The following is a 16,825-nucleotide window of genomic DNA, read 5'->3' on the forward strand; positions in this document are numbered from 1 at the left end:
ATTGGTGGGTTTGTTTTTTGGAGCCGCCCATCATGAACCACACTCTGCTGAGCTTTGGTTTCCACGCCAATCAGATGGGGCTCTGGTGGTCTCGGGAGGGGAGGATGCGGTTTTTTTTTTTTTTTTTTTTGAGGCAGAGTCTCACTCTGTCGCCCAGGATGGAGTGCAGTGGCGCGATCTCGGCTCACTGCAAGCTCCGCCTCCCGAGTTCACGCCATTCTCCTGCCTCAGCCTCCCGAGTAGCTGGGACTACAGGCGCCCGCCACCTCGCCCGGCTAGTTTTTTGTATTTTAGTAGAGACGGTTTCACCGTGTTAGCCAGGATGGCCTCGATCTCCTGACCTCGTGATCCGCCCGCCTCGGCCTCCCAAAGTGCAGGGATTACAGGTGTGAGCCACCGTGCCCGGCGAGGATGCGGTTTTATGAGAGGGGAAGGGACTCGCTGGGGCCGAGGGTGGGCTGCTGGACTCTCCGACCCCGGGCCCTGGTGATTCTCCTCTGTGTCCATGCATTGGTGGGACTGTGACTGGGTGGCACCTCCCCTCCCAGGATGGGTCTGTGTCCCTAGGCCCTGGGTCTCAGCGGCCTTTGATTTGCTGTGGCCGGTAGAATGTGCTAGAAGGGGTGTGGGGCCTTAAGACGCCTCTCCGCTAGGCCGTGGCTCTCCTGAAACAGTGCCCCGCACCTACTGCGGAAGGAACGGGCCTGACCTACAGGAAGGTGAGGGTGGGTGTGGAATTTCTCCACAGGAGCCCTGGAACCTGAGGACGTGCCCCGTGTGGCACAGTTTAACTCCAAGCGGGGGTCATCAGGGTGGCCTGCCTACTCACTAGCCCTTCGGAGCCAGGAGAATTGGCCATGCTGTTTCTGGTGGGAAGACGTGAAGGGCTCTTGAGGGGAAGATGCCGGAAGCCTTCAGGAGCTGAGAGGGGACCCGGCTGACAACCCGCAAGGAGGCCGGGAGCTCAGCCCTGCCGCTGCAGGCCCCCCATGAGCATGCAGGCGGGTTCTTCCCCAGAGCCTGCGGAACAGCACCTGCCCTGCCGGCACCTGGACTCCAGCCTGTGAGCCCTGAGTGGCACATCCACCCACACCATGGCTGACTCCTGGCCATGGAAGCTGCGAGGGGATGAACCGGCTTTGCTCTGAGCCGCTAGGTATGGGGCTCATCAGAAACAGAAAACTAAGTCAGGAGGCCGTGCGGAGGACAGCCCTGGCCACAGCGATGGCCAGACCCACCTGCCAGCTGCAAGGAGCCGTCTGCTGCCCAGCCTGGCCAGCCCTGCTGTGATCACGGTGACCCCATGAGCCAGCCCAGGGAGCCCCCGTGGACCCAGAGAATTGTGAGGACCAGGAGCCTAGTGCTGCTTTAACCTGCTGCATTTCGGGCGGTTTATTTCATGTGTTGTGTGTGGATCCATCATGGCACGTGGGATTCTGCCCAGCAACTGCTCTGTGTTCTGAGACACTAAAGGCCAGTGCCACGTTAGGCTGGGGGTGGGGGGCAGGGGTGGGGGAGATGAGGATGAAGGGGGGATGAGAAATTGCGGGAGGGAGAGAAGGAGGAGGAGGAGGAGGGAGGGAGGGTGGTGTTGCTCACCGGGCAGCCAGGCTCCGTGCACAGAGAAGCTGCCCTCAGTGACTAAGCCGGACCAGGAGAGGCTGTTTCCGGGGAATGAGCCGTCTGCTCTGGCCTCTTCCCATCCCCGCTCCATCACCTCCCCAGCTCTGTCCTGATTTCACACAAACCCATCATTCCATTTTATTCCAGAGATGAAATCAATTCTTCAGCTCACCCTGTCCCCATCTAGAGCACGGCCTGAGGGTGCGGGTGGGGTCCCTCCCTGCCCGGCGTGGGGGCACCTGGAGCTGTGCTTCTCTCTCGAGGTCTCCCTGCCTGGTGGGGCACGGGTGGGGTCCCTCCCTGCCCAGCGTGGGGGCACCTGGAGCTGTGCTTCTCTCTCGAGGTCTCCCTGCCTGGTGGGGCACGGGTGGGGTCCCTCCCTGCCCAGCGTGGGGGCACCCGGAGCTGTGCTTCTCTCGAGGCCTCCCTGCCTGGTGAGGGGCTGTGCCCTTGGGGTCTGTCTCCCAGCATTTTTCATATTCCATGGGATTCCATCATCCTGACTGTGAAGGGCACACGGACCCGGGTCCTGGCCCATTTGACCAGCTCAGCTCACGCCTGGGCTACCTGTTCACCCGTGTCTGTCCATCCGTCCGTCCATCTGTCCGTCTGCTGGCCACGACTCTTCCACCCTCGGGGACCTGTTTTTCCCCCTCTGCTGAGCCTGCATGAAGACGTGTGTGCTCCACCGACGTCTGCAGTGTAGACACAGCTCCCTTGGGGTGTGTGCAGTGTGGACGCTGTTCTGTGCCTGGTGTTACGATGTGTCAGGTGTAGGTGCAGTCTGGCTTGTTTGTGGTGTGTGCAGTGTAGATGCCCCAGTGGGGCTCGGAGGGAACTGCCTGGCATAGTGTGAGGGGCGAGGTGTGGTGGGGGCGGGGCAGAGATCGGCAGTGGGGGCTGCTTCGCGGAGGGAGTCGGGGCTGGGCCCGTCCTTCCGTGGCCGGAGCGATGGAGGAGTCGAGGGCAGGGCCTGGAGACGCCCTTTTCGCTTTTAAATCATTGCGCGCAGAGTCCACGCGATGGGCGGCGCCGTCTCCGGGGGCACTTCCGCGGGTTGTGATGATTGATTGTTCCAGCAGCGTCTCCACCGCCCTCCGCGCCGATCGCCCCGCCCTCCCCAGCGCCTCTCCTGGCCGCGGGCAGCGCTTGTCTGCACAGCACGGCGGAAGCCGGTGTACAGCGGTAACAAACCTGCACGTGTGCACGTGTACCCTGGAACTTAAAGTATAACCACCAACAACGAAAAGCAAAACACCTTTTACTTTGACGCACTTTTAGATTCCCAGGATGTTGCAAAGAAAATGCAGACAGAACCTGTGCCCTCTGCTCAGCTCACACGGCCCCAGGCAGCCTCGGCTCTGGCCGCGCTGGGCGTGGGTGACCGGCTGTGCGGGTTCCGAGGGCACCGTGTGCGCTTGCCCGGGCCGGCTCCCTGCGTCCTGGTCCCTCAGGCCCTCTCCTGCCTGCCGCTCCTCCTCTCCGCCAAGAGCCGTTTCAGAGGCTGCCCCTCACTGGCGGGGCATCTGCGCTGCTTGCAGCTCTGGACTATTGTGAATAAAGCCGCTGTGAGTATTTTACTGTAAGTCTTTGGGGACGTGTCTTCATGCCCCTTGGGTGAATCCAGGTGTGGGATTGCCCGGCCGGGGAGCTGTGAGCTTTCTAGAGAGGGGGTGGCCCATGGTGGCTCCAAGTGCCTGTAGCCTCTCACGCTCCTGCCAGCGGTGGGTGGGCGTGAGGGATGCCCAAGGCTCGCCCGTGTGCCAGTGGGTGCGTTAGCCAGTCCGGCCGCCGTGGCTTTCCTCTGCAGCCCGCGGTGCGTGCTGATGTTGCGCCTTTTCTGTGTGCTTGTTGGCCACGCACATGTCGAGGGGCCGTTCTGACGTTGGACTTCGGGGCTCGGGGACACACGTGTCCAGCGGGGCAGGTCAGCCTTTCTCTTTTCCCCGCAGACCTCAGCGCAGCTCTGCTCCTCAAAGGCCCCGGGGAAGTTTCTGGGCCTATTTGGGCAATAGGAGAAGGTCATGGGCTGTCTCTCCAAAATTCGTGTCCACCCAGAACCCTCGAATGAGACCTATTTAAAGAGAAGGCCTTAGCCGATGGAACATTAAGATGAGGGTCCCTGAATCCGAGGCTGGTGTCCCTGTTGGGTGACCTGAGGATGCGGCGTGGAGGAGACACATGGGGGTGGGGCGGGGAACAGGCCACCGGCAGCAGAGAAGGGGTCAGGCCCAGCGAGGGAGGGGGCGGGAGGAGCCCTGGAGCCCTCAGAGGGAGCCAGGCGGGTACCTGGGCCTTGGACTCTGTTCCTGGGACTGTGAGGGAATCAGTTCTGCTGTCTGAAGCGGCCCGCTGTGGTCCTGTGTTGCGGCAGCACTGGGCACAAAGATGGGAGGACCTTGTGACTGGGACTGGGGCAGTCACAGGCCCAGCAGGCTGGTGAGCCAGTGCCTGGCAGGTGGGGAGGACGTGGTGTGAGATGCGGCCTGTGGGCCAGCCAGTGAGCTCCAGCACGGGGCCTGGTTGCCGGACAGCAGTGAACGGTGAACGGTGATTCCTCTAGAAGCCCTCCTTGTGTCTCGGGGCGGGAAGCCGGGCACCGCTCGGGAACGGGCCGCTGCTGTGAGGGAGAGCGCCTGCTGTGCAGTGGGTGTCAAATGAATGTTAATAAACAAAAGAGCCAATTATCCTTCACTGCAGACACGTTTCTTTGCAGAAAATTTAGGAAATACAAGAAGCAAATAAAAATCAAAACCACCCAAGAATGTAACAGCTATGATGTGCTTTCTTCCTAATCCTCAAAGCAAAGCTTCGGAGCCCGTATTATTTCTTCCTTGTTTGAATTAAACACAGTTCAGAAGGAGAAAGTAATTTCCCCAAAGCTGCCCAGCGAGGAGAGGGCGCCCAGGTGTGTCTGCTGCTGCCCCTCTCTGCAGACCCCAGAGCTGTCCCTGCAGCCCCCTCAGAGGGGCCCCCACCCTGGAGTCTGCCCTTCACCATCCCCTTGCTTCGACCAGAGCTAAACTTGCCTGTGATGAAGATGGGGTGCTTGGGAGACGCCCACGCTCTGTGTGGTTGGGCCCCTGGTCAACACCAGCCTGGCCTGCACCCCTGCTGGGGCCCTTCAAGGCTGCCCTGCCCTGGGGACAGACCCCCCTGCACGCTGCTTCCTGTGGGACCCACTCTTGAAGTCGGTCTGAGCCATAAATGAGACTCATCAGGCGATGGGCATTTTTATTAGAGGCAAAATTAAATTCGGGCGCCCATGATCTCTATCAAGAGCAAAGAAAGGAGAAGAATGGTGTGTTTGTTCACTGCTTCCACCAGGAGTGCCTGCTCCTGTAATGGCCGCTCCGAGCCCCGGTCATCGGTCTGGGGGAGTGCCTGCTCCCGTAACGGCCGCTCCGAGCCCTGCTTGTCAGGTGCCAATGAACCGTGTCAAACAGACGACATGGATTTTTCTGAATCTGCTGCAGAGCCAGATTTTAATTGAATCAATGTGAGAAGCAGGCCTGCTATTAAGTTTTATTAAATTCTATTTGTTTGTATCCTTGCCATTTAGAACATGACTGTTTAAAAAGAAAAAAATACTGGGCAGCCAGGCAGGGTGGAAGGTCGCAGGTTTGGGGTCACATGGATCTGGGTGGGACCCCCGGGTTTGCCTGTGTGACGGTGTGTCTTGTGCAGAGTCGTTTTATTCCTCCGAGCCTCTGTTTCTCCTTAATGGGCACAGGAGTGCTCAGTACTACCTGAGGTATTTGAAGAAATAAATGGGATTAAAATTTCACCCTTATTTAAACATCTTCCTCCCTCCCTCCTCCTCCTCCTCCTCCTCCTCCTCTTAGGAGAAGAGAATGGCCGCAGTTTTTCTGAAGATCTGAGACAGGAACTGGCATTTCCGTAGACCTTGCTTTGAAAGGGATCTCTTGTGCGTCCCGTCGGTCGCGTCCGTCGGACTGGGGAGATGCTCTGCGTCTGGGGGTCTTGGGAGAGTGAGTTGGGGGTGTGCTGGCCAGTGTCTGACACCAACTCTTGGAAGCACAGCCGTGGCGTGTCGCGTCGCCAGCTGTGGTGTCTGTCTGTCCACCATGGACCATTTCAGGTGACCAGCCTGCCGTCTCTGAGCTTGGAGTTGGCTGCCGCAGGCCCCCCGCCGACCGCCAGAGCCCGAGCTCCCAGGCCCTGCAGCCCGTGGGTATGTGTAGGGGTTTCCGCAGTTGTGAGCCTGGGCCGACTCATCGTCCCCTGGTCAGAGCCTCGGTTCTTCCCTCACTTGGGCAATCGGTCCTCCATATTAAATCCCCTTTGTTTGACTGGTTGGATCCCACCTGATACAATTGGGGTGACCCCAACCAAGGACCCATGGTTACGAAACAGGACAGAGAAGACCATGAGGAGGAGTGATTGTGCCTTACAGGAAGGGACGTGTCCACACGTGTCAAAGGGTTTAGGGGATCACAGTGGCTTTGGCACAGCCCACGGACGGCACAGCCCGCGGACGGCGCTGACGTTTTCCTGAGCCCAGGGACTGTGCTGGGGTCAGGGCAAGTGCGTATCTCTGTCCGTTTGGCATTTTGCTCTGTATATAAAGGAACATCTGAGACGGGGTAATTCATGAAGAAAAGGGGTGTAATTGGCCCACAGGCCTGCAGGAAGCCTGGCACTAGCATCTGCTTCTGGGAAGGCCTCAGGGAGCTTCTACTCGGAGCAGAGGGGACGTGGTGAGGGAGGGAGCAGGGAGGGTGGTGCCAGGACCATTCTAACAACCAGCTCCCTTGGGAACTACTAGAGTCAGTTACCATGAGGACAGCACTGGACTGTTCATGAGGGATCCACCCAAACACCTCCCAGCAGGCACCACCTCCATGTTGGTCAAATTTCAACCTGAAATTTGGAGGGGACAAGCATCTGATCTACATCAGCATGTCACTGCGACTTAAACAGGTATGGCTGCTCCCCACGTGGGGCACCCTGTGAGGCAGGCGTGAGTCTAGGCCAGCAAGGATGTCCTGGTGGCCACGGCCAAGTGTTGGCCACGCAGCTGCGCAGGGACCGTCTTCAACAGTGACACCGTGTGGCAGCAGGTGCAGCGGCAGCAGCAGATGTTGGGACGTCTCCAGCTCTGACCCACCCGTGCGAGGGTGGGGAGCTCTTTAGAGTAAATGATCTTTAGGATCCATGGGCACTTTCTCCGGAACAGGGGCAGGTCTCAAGAGGCGTGTGACCACTGAAGCAGGTAAGAACAGAGGGGAATAGTCAGGGAAATAAGGATGCTTGGGGGTGTCTTTGGTGAAGCAGAGTGTTCACCACGTCGAGGTCACGCCTGTGAAGAGTGGTCACGCCTGTCCGGAAAGCGTGGACAGTGCCTCACCTCCACCACCCTGCAGGGACCCGCCTCCCCAGGCGCTCCCCTTGGGACTCCTCCTGGTGCCAGGGAGGAGGGGCTGGGCCAGGTGAGGTGGGGCCGCCTTAGGCTTCCATCAGCAGGAGGAATGCTCACTTCTCTGGAGGGCGGGAGTTCTACTGAGGATTCAAGAGTAATTTTCCAGGTGTCAGGTTTTACGTGGGATCCTGTGTGGGCTACGAACAAGCCAGTTTTGACTTGCCTGTCAATTTGCCTAATGAATTGGAGTGTGAGCGAGCCAAGTTTGCACCTGCTATCCTCTTGGTCTAAACTACAGGCACTGCGCGTTGCAAGCTAAGGGACTCTGCACATCCTGACTTCGCCTGGGAAACTTCTGGAGTCCTGTGAGTCTGGCTGGGGGCCGGTGGGGGGAGGTCCCTGGCAAGCCACTGACTTTTGGGGCCCCACTCACTGCCCGTGTTTTGCCACAGAGTTTTGGCAGGTCTGGACTAGCAGAGGGCTGAGGCTTGGGCTGGGGCTGGGAGAATTCTCTGCTGAGAACAGAGGAACTGGGACCCCTCAGGGCTTCTTACAGGAACAGGAAGCAGCAACCGGGGAGTCCCAGAGGAAGGGACCATTTCAGGTGACCAGCCTGCCGTCTCTGAGCTTGGAGTTGGCTGCCGCAGGCCCCCCGCCGACCGCCAGAGCCCGAGCTCCCAGGCCCTGCAGCCCGTGGGTGTGTGTAGGGGTTTCCGCAGTTGTGAGCCTGGGCCGACTCATCGTCCCCTGGTCAGAGCAGAGGGGCCGTGTGGTGGGTGGGCACCCCAGTGGCAGGGTGCTGGGGGAGGAACACACCACCCCGGGCTTTGGAAAGAGCAGTGAAGCACGGCCCCACCGCCTCCCCCAGGGCTAGTGGACATGAAGTGTCCCTGCAGGCTGAACTCCGACTGGTGACAACAGGTCAGCGTCCGCACTCCCTGGAGACTCGGAGCCTGGACTTGCCAAATTTGGTACCTGCCTATCGTTTTATTTCTTTGAGATGGAGTCTCTCTCTGTGGCCCAGGCTGGAGTGCTGTGGGGTGATTTTGGCTCACCGCACCTCCACCTCCCGGGTTCAAGCTATTCTCCTGCCTCAGCCTCCAGAGTAGCTGGGATTACAGGTGCACCCACCATGCCTGGCTAATTTTTGTATTTTTAGTAGAGATGGGATTTCACCATGTTAGCCGGGATGGTCTCGAATTCCTGACCTCAGTTGATCCACCCACCTCAGCCTCCCAAAGTGCTGGGATTATAGGCGTGAGCCACCGTGCCGGGCCTTTTTTTAATTTTAGATTCACGGATACATGTGTGGGTTTATTATGTGGGTATATAGCGTGATGCTGAGGTTTTGGCTTCTAACGATCCCTTCACCCAGGGAGTGGACGCGGCTCTCGACAGATGGTTTTCCAGCCCTCGTCCTTGTCCTTCTCCCACCTGCCCCTCTGGAGTCCCCCGGTTTTCCAGCCCTCGTCCTCCTCCCACCCGCCCCTCTGGAGTCCCTGGAGTCTGCTGTTCCCTCTCTGTGTCGTGTGCACACAGTGTTCAGCTCCCATGAATAAGAACACGTGGTTTGGTTTTCTGTTCGGGCGAGTTCTCAGGCCGACGGCCTCCAGCTGCCATGTGCGGCTGCAGGGGACGTGCTCTCCTCCATTTTTCTGACTGTGTTGAGTTCATGGTCTGTCTGCACACGTGAGGCCACCTGTCGGGCCACATCCCAGCACAGGCGTCAGCCAGAGTCCACGTCTGCGGCTTTGTGAGCTACGCAGCCATGGCTCAACTCTGCGCCGACAGCCCCACAGCGGCCACAGACAATAGTAAGCAAATGGGCATGGCTGGGCGCCAATAAAACAGTATTTATTAAAACAGGCGAGGGGCTGGGCTGTGGCAGGGCCCAGGCCCCACCCCCCAGCTCCGCTCCAAGGAAGACACATACAGCGCTGCTGCCTAATCCTCTTTATTTGGTCTCTGCTGAGGCAGTCGCACCAGCCTCCTAGACACAGCTGCAGGTTTGTCGCCATCCATGTCCCCCAGCACCCCTCTTACCAGACCATGAGCTGTGTTGTGAGGTGTGAACTTAGGTCTCGGTTGGAGGGCTGAGCGGTTGCAAGGGCTGGGGGAGGCTGCTTGGAGCATGGGAGGCCGTGGGTGGAGGACGCCGGGGCGCCGCCTGGCGTGTGGTCTGGGGCTTGGCCACCCTGTGGGGCGTAGGGGCTGTGGTACATGCAGAGGTGGCGGCCGTCCCAGCAGCCTGGCCAGGAGATACCGTGGAGAAGGCACGTGTTTGAGTCGGCGTCACTGTCCCCAGACGCCCTCCCTTGGGTAGAGCCGCCTGTCCTAGGAGGAGCTGTACTCCAGCTGCAGTGGCTGACACCCTGGTCACTCAGCCACACCCCGGCCCCTTGGCCTCTGCTGTCCTGGCCGCACATAGAGCCCTGCCCTGCTGTGTCTGCTGGGCATACCCCGGCCACTCAGCGACACTGGCTTGGCCCAGCGCCTTCCCGAGGTCCGTGGGGGTCCAGGCAGAGGCCGGGTCAGTGCCGTGCATGTTTGATCCAGTTTCTGATCATCCACTTCTGCCCCGAGCACCTCTGCACCACCAGCCGGAGCCCGAAGTTGGCGTCTTTGGACATCTCCACCTCCAGGCAGCGGCCCGTGGCCCGGCTCACAATGGGGCCGCTCTGTGGGGACAGTCACACCAAGTCAGCCAGGGGTCAGGCGTCCTCGTCCCCCACCCCCACCCCAGGGAGGCTGCTTCGTGCTCTCAGCCCTCGTGCTCATTCTTGGGGCAGCTCGAATGGAAACTCAGCATCACAGCAGCACCCGGGGACCAGGAAGGGGCTGACGTCAGTGGAGCTTTGAGGATCTCCCATCGTTCCTGCAGAGCAGCCCAGATTGGAATCACACCTCATTCCCTCCCTAAATCCTGCCTCTACCCTGGGCACCTGAGGCTGGAAGAGGCAGATGCAGGGCTATGATCAGACTGTCCAGCCCGGCCCCTCTCTGGCTGTGTGACCCTGGCCAGTCACCTGCCCTCTCTGCGAGCATCGGGGCCCTCGAGGGAGCAGCTGATCCAAGGCCCCATCCCCTGACCACCCACTGCGGCACTCCAGCTCCCACCCAGTGGGCTGGCTCTAGTGGCAGAGGCGCCCAGGGGTCCCAGCGGCCCTGTCCCAACCCCACGGCTCCCCTTCCCCGATGGCTGACCTGGGTGAAGTCCCACAGCCGCTGTGTGGGCCTTGCCACATCCTCACACTTCCTCAGGGTGGGCGTGCGGCCCCTGCCGTCATCCACCAGACACTTGGAGTCGGGCAAGAAGGCTGTGGAGCCCAGAGGCCCCAGCTGCAGCAGGCCGTCAGCGCTGTACCGCACCAGCTGGGGACAGGACCACCGGGGCTGTGTGTGAGCAGCATCCAGGCCCGGGGGTGCCATGGCCCGTGCTCCAGCCCAGGCTCTCCCTGGTAAGCACAGAAAGGCTGTGCGAGCTGCCGCGAGCTGCAAATGGGGCCCTGAGCGGCTGCCTTGGAGCCTCCCACCCTGGGAACACTGTTGTGGGTGGGAGAGGCCTGCCGGGCAGGGCCCACGTGGGGATGTGAGCTGGACGGCGCCCAGAAGCTCCGCAGGGCCAGGCTCCTGACAGACGTCATGAACGGGGCTCAGACTCAGAGTGTGGCCCCACTCGTTTTGGGGAGGACAGGAGTCGGGTTTACTTTGGGTGACATGCAGAGCTCACTGAAAAGCGCCGTGTGTGAGCGGAACACGCATTCCCGTGGGGCTAGAAATGCCCAGCTCTTTATGGAGGTTGTGGTCAGAATGGCTCGGACCTTCACGATGGCCAGTCCCTGACCGCCGATTCCACGGGGCTGGGCCCGCACTGCAGGGAGTCCCGCCCAGGTGGGGTGGTCTCGCCACACTGCCCAGGCTGGTCTCAATTCCTGGGCTTACGTGATCAAGCAGACTCTGGCTTGGCCCCGGGCCTCTGCCCCAGGGTGTGGGGTCCGGGTGGCCTGGGGTGCTCCCCTTGGGAGCTCCATGGGTGGCTGCTGCTGCTCCTACCTGGGAGGACATCCCGTGGCAGGGGTAGAGGATTGCCCGGTCGCCGTCCTCCGCTCCCTGGTCCAGGCAGTAGCCGCTGGCTTTGCTGTTTCTCACCTGCAACCAGAAGCCGCAGAGAACGTCCAGGGTCACCTGAGGGTGGAGCCCCACAGAGCTTCGAGCACCTGAGCAGGTGCTCCCCGGAGGAGGGGGGCTTGTGGAGGGCCCGGGTGGGTGGGCTGCCTGGGAAGGGACTTGCTGGACCTCCCGGGAACGGGTGGCCGACTGAGTTTGTCACTGATGGAGACGTGGCCATTGGTCAATAGGGGAGGCTTGAGGACGGCGGTGTCGGCCTTTCTCAGCAGCAGGGATGGAGGCCCTAAGCCGGGGTGGCTTCCCTGCCTTGCCGCCTGCTCCCTGCACCCTTGCAGCTCCCGCTGAGTGGGCAGAGACCACTCGCCGGCCCTGGAGTCTGGGCTGGCCTTGGCTTGGATCCTTGGGAGACCTTCCAGCTTCCACTCCGTCTGGGAAGGAATCCTGACACCACTCTGAGAACAAGCCCGGGCCAGCCTGCTGGGGCGTGAGTTGTCATCGGGCAGCCAACCTCCAGCCACCAGAACGGGCCCATCCGAGATCAGCACAGCCTGGCCCGGGCCAGCAGCACTGCCCAGGTGGCCCTGGCTTGTGAGCAAGGGTAGACGCTTATTGCTTTTGTCCACTGCGGTTCCAGGCTGCTGGGTTTGCGGCGGCAGCTAACCCCTCCATCATGGCCACTGCAAGAGGGCACACAGGTTTGAACTGGGACCGCTGAGAATGTTGACCACAAATTAGAAACGCCCAGCTGCTCTGGGTGGGCGGTGCCTGAGCTTGGCTGATGGAGGATGGAGTGGGCAGAGCAGAAGCACAGGGAGGCTGGGGGACGGGGCCGCACACCGATGCACTCTCAGCGCTGCCTGGGACACCTCTGTGCCCAAGGGACTGGAGTCAGCGCAGCGTGGACCAGGAGCTGAGGGAGGGGAGGCTCAGCGAGGACCATCCACCCCAGGGACCCTTCTCCTTGCCCCATCCAAATGCCAGCTCAGGGCTGGGACACTCGATTCCCAGGGTGGGAGGCACCCTGGCCCCTGCATAGACCGGGGAGAGGACAGAAGAGCAGCACTTTCTTGCTGGCTTTACAGAGCGCAGTGCAGGTGGGGGCCGGCGGAGACGGGGTCTCTGTAGGTGATGTGCCTGTATGAGTGTGGGCGTGCATATCACCCATCGTGTGCGTCTGTGTGGGCACCTGCATGCACGCGTGGTGGGGTATGAACACGGCTCTGCATATGTGGATGCAGATGTGTACACACACGCGCACATTATTGCTCCTTGATAACAAGTGCTTGTATGTTTGTGCACATGCAGGCCCCTTTGGGGTTCATGCAGTTAGTGAAACATTTGTGTATGAAGAGCTGTGTCTACATGAGCAAAACTGTGTGCAGATGTATACTCGTATCCACGTGCACTTGTACATATGTTTGCATGGATTTGTGTACATGCCTGTGAATGTGTCCCTGTACACACGTCTAGGTGAGTGCATGCATGCCTGCGTGCACATACATGTGAGTGCATAGGTACATCTGAATCAGGCATGTGAACACGTGTGTGCATGGATGTGACTGTGCGTCTGCCTCTAGGCAGGTCCCTGTGAAGGAATGGGTGTGTGTGGACACGCGTGTCTGCAGGTGCATGTGTTCATGTGAACCTGCACCTTGTGTGTGCACGTGGATGTGCCTGCCTCCCACTGAATGCACACGTGTGCGCGGGAGTCAGGGCAGAAGGCCTGTTGGGCTGCGCGGGGCCCTCGGGGGAGGCGCTACCTCTCCGTACGTGAGGGTGTTGTTGTAGATCCTCATCTCCGGGTACACGTTCTCCAGGTACCACTTGAAGCTGCGGCACTTCAGCCTCTGGCGCAGGGCCAGCCTCTCAGACACGTCCCCGAAGTCCACCCCTGGGTTCTGCAAGGCCGGAAGTAGGCGGGAGGGCACATGAGTGTCACTGTCCCCATGATGAGGTTGGGGGGGGGGGCTCCAGGGACTGAGTCCCCTCACAGGAGCAGCCTCCCCTAGGTGGGAACCCCAGCGTCGTAATATCCACAGAAGGTCCGAGGCAGCTGCTCCCGAGGGGAAGGGCCCTGCTGAAGACCAGCCCTGGCCTGGACCGATGGCCCCTGCTGCAGCCGGCTCGTCCGCACCCACCTGGGCCCAGGAACCTCCTGCCTGAGAAGACGGCCCTGCTCACCTGGTGTGACCGCTGGAGGGCGGAGACCAAGGTCAGCCATGTCTACGAGATCAGCCCGGTGAGGACCCTGGACACCGAGGCTCGGGGGCTCCTGGCTGGCCCTGCCTGGCACGTGTTGTCACGCATGGGTGCTGGAGAATCAAGTCCACGGGACCCCCCCGGGAGGGGACACCTGGGAGCTCGCGCCTGGTCTCTCCTGGGCCCGGCCCGGGCGTCTCTTCCCTCTGCTGACTTTGACCCGTGTCCTCTGCCGTGAGAACCCACAGCCGAATGTGGGGTCTGAGGGGCTGTGGGACCAGCACTCTCTGATGGACAGCCAGCCCTGAGGGAGCACCTGCCTCCTGCCCAGGGACCCTCCAGGCTCAGGCCTTGTGAGGAGGGCAGACGACGTGGCCTGCGGGGCCTGGGCTTGAATCCTGTCACCTTCTGGTGTGTGGCCCTGGGACAGTCCCTTACCCTCTCTGTGCCTCAGTTTCTCATTGGTAAAGTGGGGCAATCACACCAGAAACTCGTTGCTTTCTTATGAGGCTTTGATTAGTCAAGGGGCTTATGCCGGGGCCCTTGGACACAGGGAGGTGACAGCCATTTGCCGGCTTCACTGCCTGGGGGCCTGGAGCCCCTCACTCAGTTGCCCACACACTTGGGGACATTGTCACCCTACACGTTTTCCAAATCACTTCATGGAAAACAAGGCTGTAGGAGCACCGGGTACCCTCTTCTCATCGCTCAGACACAAGTGCACGTGTCCACAGACTCCTGACCTGCCTGACGGAAGCTGCCGTGGGAGCTGATCTGGGGGTGGGATGCTGGGTTTGCACGGTGAATGGTCCAACCTGGGTCCCCTCCAGGCCGTGTCGCCCACACGCTAGGGTGCAGTCCAGCAGGGGGTGGTGAACCAATATAGGCTATAGTGGAATTTTTAAGAAGTAGTATATCGTGAATGAGAAGGATGACTGGTACTGTGGATGCAAAGTGCTGTATGTGGACGGATGTAAATACACATGTGTGTGCACACTGGATCATGACTTAAGATCTGGTTCTTACTGGGGTTGATGCAAAAAACAAGGCTGTTTCTAAGATGAGTCCTCCCAGAACTCAGGGACCCAATGCCTGCAGTGGCCAGGGAAGGAAGGGGGTGGTTCCCAGAGACGCTGGGGGGTGGCGGGATGGGTGGAGGGTCACGACCTCCTGTCTCAGCACCTGCCCTTCTTAGGCTTGTGGGGGCTGGGGCGCTTTGAGAAGAGCCAGAATTCAGGCTCTTTATGGGAAATTGGTCAACTACAAATTAGAAAACAAACAGCAATCCTCGACTTGAAGCAGGTCAGCCACTCACAGGCCAAAACCCAACAGGAAACAGCCAAAACGTCCATCCACGAAGGAGGATCCACACGACCGGCCCGTTCACACCGTGGACGTGACTTAGCCACGGCGGGGGTGACCTGAAAATGTGGTGCTGAGGGCGGGAAGCCACACAGTGTATGAGCCGTTCACGAAACGGCCAGACATTTGAGGCTGCCCAGGGCTGGGGGAGGGGGCCGCGCTGGGTGCTAAGTGGGGCCCTGGCTGAGGCAGCGGCACCAGGTTGGGGAGAGGCCGCCCCTCCCTGGCTTCTAACCACCAGCAGTTGAGAGAAAAACGTCCACCACAACAGCTTGGTGTGAGCTGGTCTCTTCCCAGTGTGAGGAAGGCTCCTTCGAAGGCAGAGAGCTCACCCACTCATACCCGCACACACCTGCTCACACTGCACGGGGCCTCCCTGCGCCCAGCATGACGTTGACCCCGACCCTGGGGCGTGGCCCCGGCTCCCGGCCGTGGGGGACTCACCGTCATGGGGATGTTCCAGGCCATGTACACGTGGGACTTGAAGTCGTCCATCCACACCTCGGCGGCGCGCAGGGCGTTGCGCTTGGCATAGTAGTCGATGTCGTTGTTGTAGGGCTTCCTGGTGCGCTCGATGTGGGCCACGCGGGAGCAGGGCAGCACCTCCATGCTGCCACCACACTGCCACACCTACAGGGAGACGGCGCTGGGTGTGGGCGGCCTTCCCGACAGGTGGGCAGCCCAGCCAGCCAGGGGCCTGTGAGAGGCCGAGGGGCCCGGCCCTCCGTTCCTGGGGCACCTGCAGGCCTGGTGGGCCCCAGGGCTTTGCCTCCTGGGGGCTGTTTTCAGGGGACCCCGCCCACAGAGAAGGTGCAGGTCTGGGCTGTGTCTGGTGCAGGCTCCTCTTTCTCTTGTGCGTTACACGACGGCCGTGGGGGCTGGTGGGGCAGTTATTCCACCGACCTGAACACTTAACAGGTTTTTCATCCTATGGTTCCCACCCCCAGTGCTTGTTCTGTGCAGGGAACCCCCCGCTCCACTGCACCACCCACCTCCCCCAGCACCCAAACACACCAAAAATCTGTTTACAAACAGCCGCTTGCTGTGCAGATGCCGCCCCACGCATGCCCAGAACACACGCAGCCTGGGTCTGAACAACAGCCCAGCAAATAAACGCCCGCAGCCCCGGCCTTCCGACCCCCACACAGTATAGATGTATCTATCACTACGTATCCTTCCGTGCTTCCGTTTCACTGAACACTGGCCTGTCCCGCTGCACTGTCCTGCCTGTGAGGGTTAGTTTTGTGTCAACGTGGCAGGGGACAGAGCGCCGGGACATTTGCTCTCCCCTTATGCTGGGTGGTCTGTGCATGGCCTCTGGTGGGAGCCGTGTTTAAATCTGTCCCCTGCAGGCCTGAGTAGGACAGAAAGGCTGAGGAAGGGAGCGTTCACACACTGCTCGATTCGGGCTGGGACGTGGGTCCTCTCCTGCCTTCAGGCTTGGAGCTCACGCCACCGGCTCCCCTGGGCACCTGCCAGCCGACAGCCAGTCTCGGTATTCTCAGCCTCCATAACCGTGAGTCAATTCTTTAGATGAACATCCACATCTAAACCCATGTCTGCTATTAATCTGCTTCCCTGGAGAGCCCTGAGCCAGCCCCTGTCCCATCCTATCCACCTCTATCCTGTGCTGTCCCATCCCATCCACCCCATAAAATGCTGGTGCCTCCCACAGGCTGACGTCACCATGAACAAAGGGGTCTGATCCACGTGGCCCAAGCTCCGCTGTGCTCAGGTCCTCAGCCCTGAGCCTCCTGCGCTGGACGAGTGTGCCAGGCCCCGGGTGGGCACTGTGCTTGCCTCATCTCCTGAATCCCCACCACCACCCGAGAAAGGGTGGGGAGCCCTGGCATTGCCCGTTCCCTCCACGGTGCTGAGAAGGTGCCGAGGGCAGTGCCAGCTGTGGGGGCGCACGGGGCGGAGCCTCTGCCCAGCGGAGCTCGGATCCCTCAGTCGTCCCTGGACTCGGGTTCATCCTGGTCCAGGCTGCTCTCATCTCCAGGCCGTTATCTTAATCACGTCTGCAAAGACCCCTTTTCCCAAAGAGGGCCACCCTCACAGGGCCCCCAGCTGCATCCTCGGGGGCCGCCTGTCAGCCCACCCCAGAGCCCCAGTCCCTCGTGTGAGGAG

The 16,825-nt window shown here is 60.6% G+C and overlaps 1 protein-coding gene and 2 long non-coding RNA genes across 9 annotated transcripts in view; 2 read left to right on the forward strand and 1 right to left on the reverse strand.

Moving 5' to 3' along the window:
• Window positions 1–208: 208 nt before the first annotated feature.
• LOC144333215 (uncharacterized) lies at window positions 209–9,253 on the forward strand. Its single transcript, XR_013401706.1, has 2 exons — window positions 209–7,371; window positions 7,875–9,253. It is a non-coding gene; the product is annotated as an uncharacterized LOC144333215 (long non-coding RNA).
• GALNT9 (polypeptide N-acetylgalactosaminyltransferase 9) overlaps window positions 8,945–16,825 on the reverse strand; it is a 122,613-nt gene continuing 114,732 nt past the window's right edge. For 4 of the 6 annotated variants that reach the window (XM_028830209.2, XM_028830212.2, XM_077955880.1 and 1 more), the window contains 5 exons: window positions 15,140–15,325; window positions 12,895–13,032; window positions 11,060–11,155; window positions 10,211–10,378; window positions 8,945–9,684 (listed from right to left, as the gene is read on the reverse strand). In XM_028830209.2, coding sequence (XP_028686042.1) covers window positions 9,538–9,684; window positions 10,211–10,378; window positions 11,060–11,155; window positions 12,895–13,032; window positions 15,140–15,325 — 735 coding nt within the window. In that variant the 3' untranslated portion in view covers window positions 8,945–9,537. Of the gene's footprint in view, window positions 10,379–11,059; window positions 11,156–12,894; window positions 13,033–15,139; window positions 15,326–16,825 lie in introns of all 6 variants that reach the window. The other 2 variants (XM_028830210.2, XM_077955879.1) reach the window with 2 other exon arrangements.
• LOC144333214 (uncharacterized) lies at window positions 11,149–14,331 on the forward strand. Of its 2 annotated transcripts, XR_013401705.1 has the most exons (3): window positions 11,149–11,829; window positions 12,952–13,046; window positions 13,174–14,331. It is a non-coding gene; the product is annotated as an uncharacterized LOC144333214 (long non-coding RNA). The 2 variants fall into 2 exon arrangements; XR_013401704.1 differs by having other exon boundaries at window positions 12,952–14,331.

The sequence above is a fragment of the Macaca mulatta genome, chromosome 11 (genome assembly GCF_049350105.2).
Source record: "Macaca mulatta isolate MMU2019108-1 chromosome 11, T2T-MMU8v2.0, whole genome shotgun sequence".
Lineage (NCBI taxonomy): Eukaryota > Metazoa > Chordata > Mammalia > Primates > Cercopithecidae > Macaca > Macaca mulatta.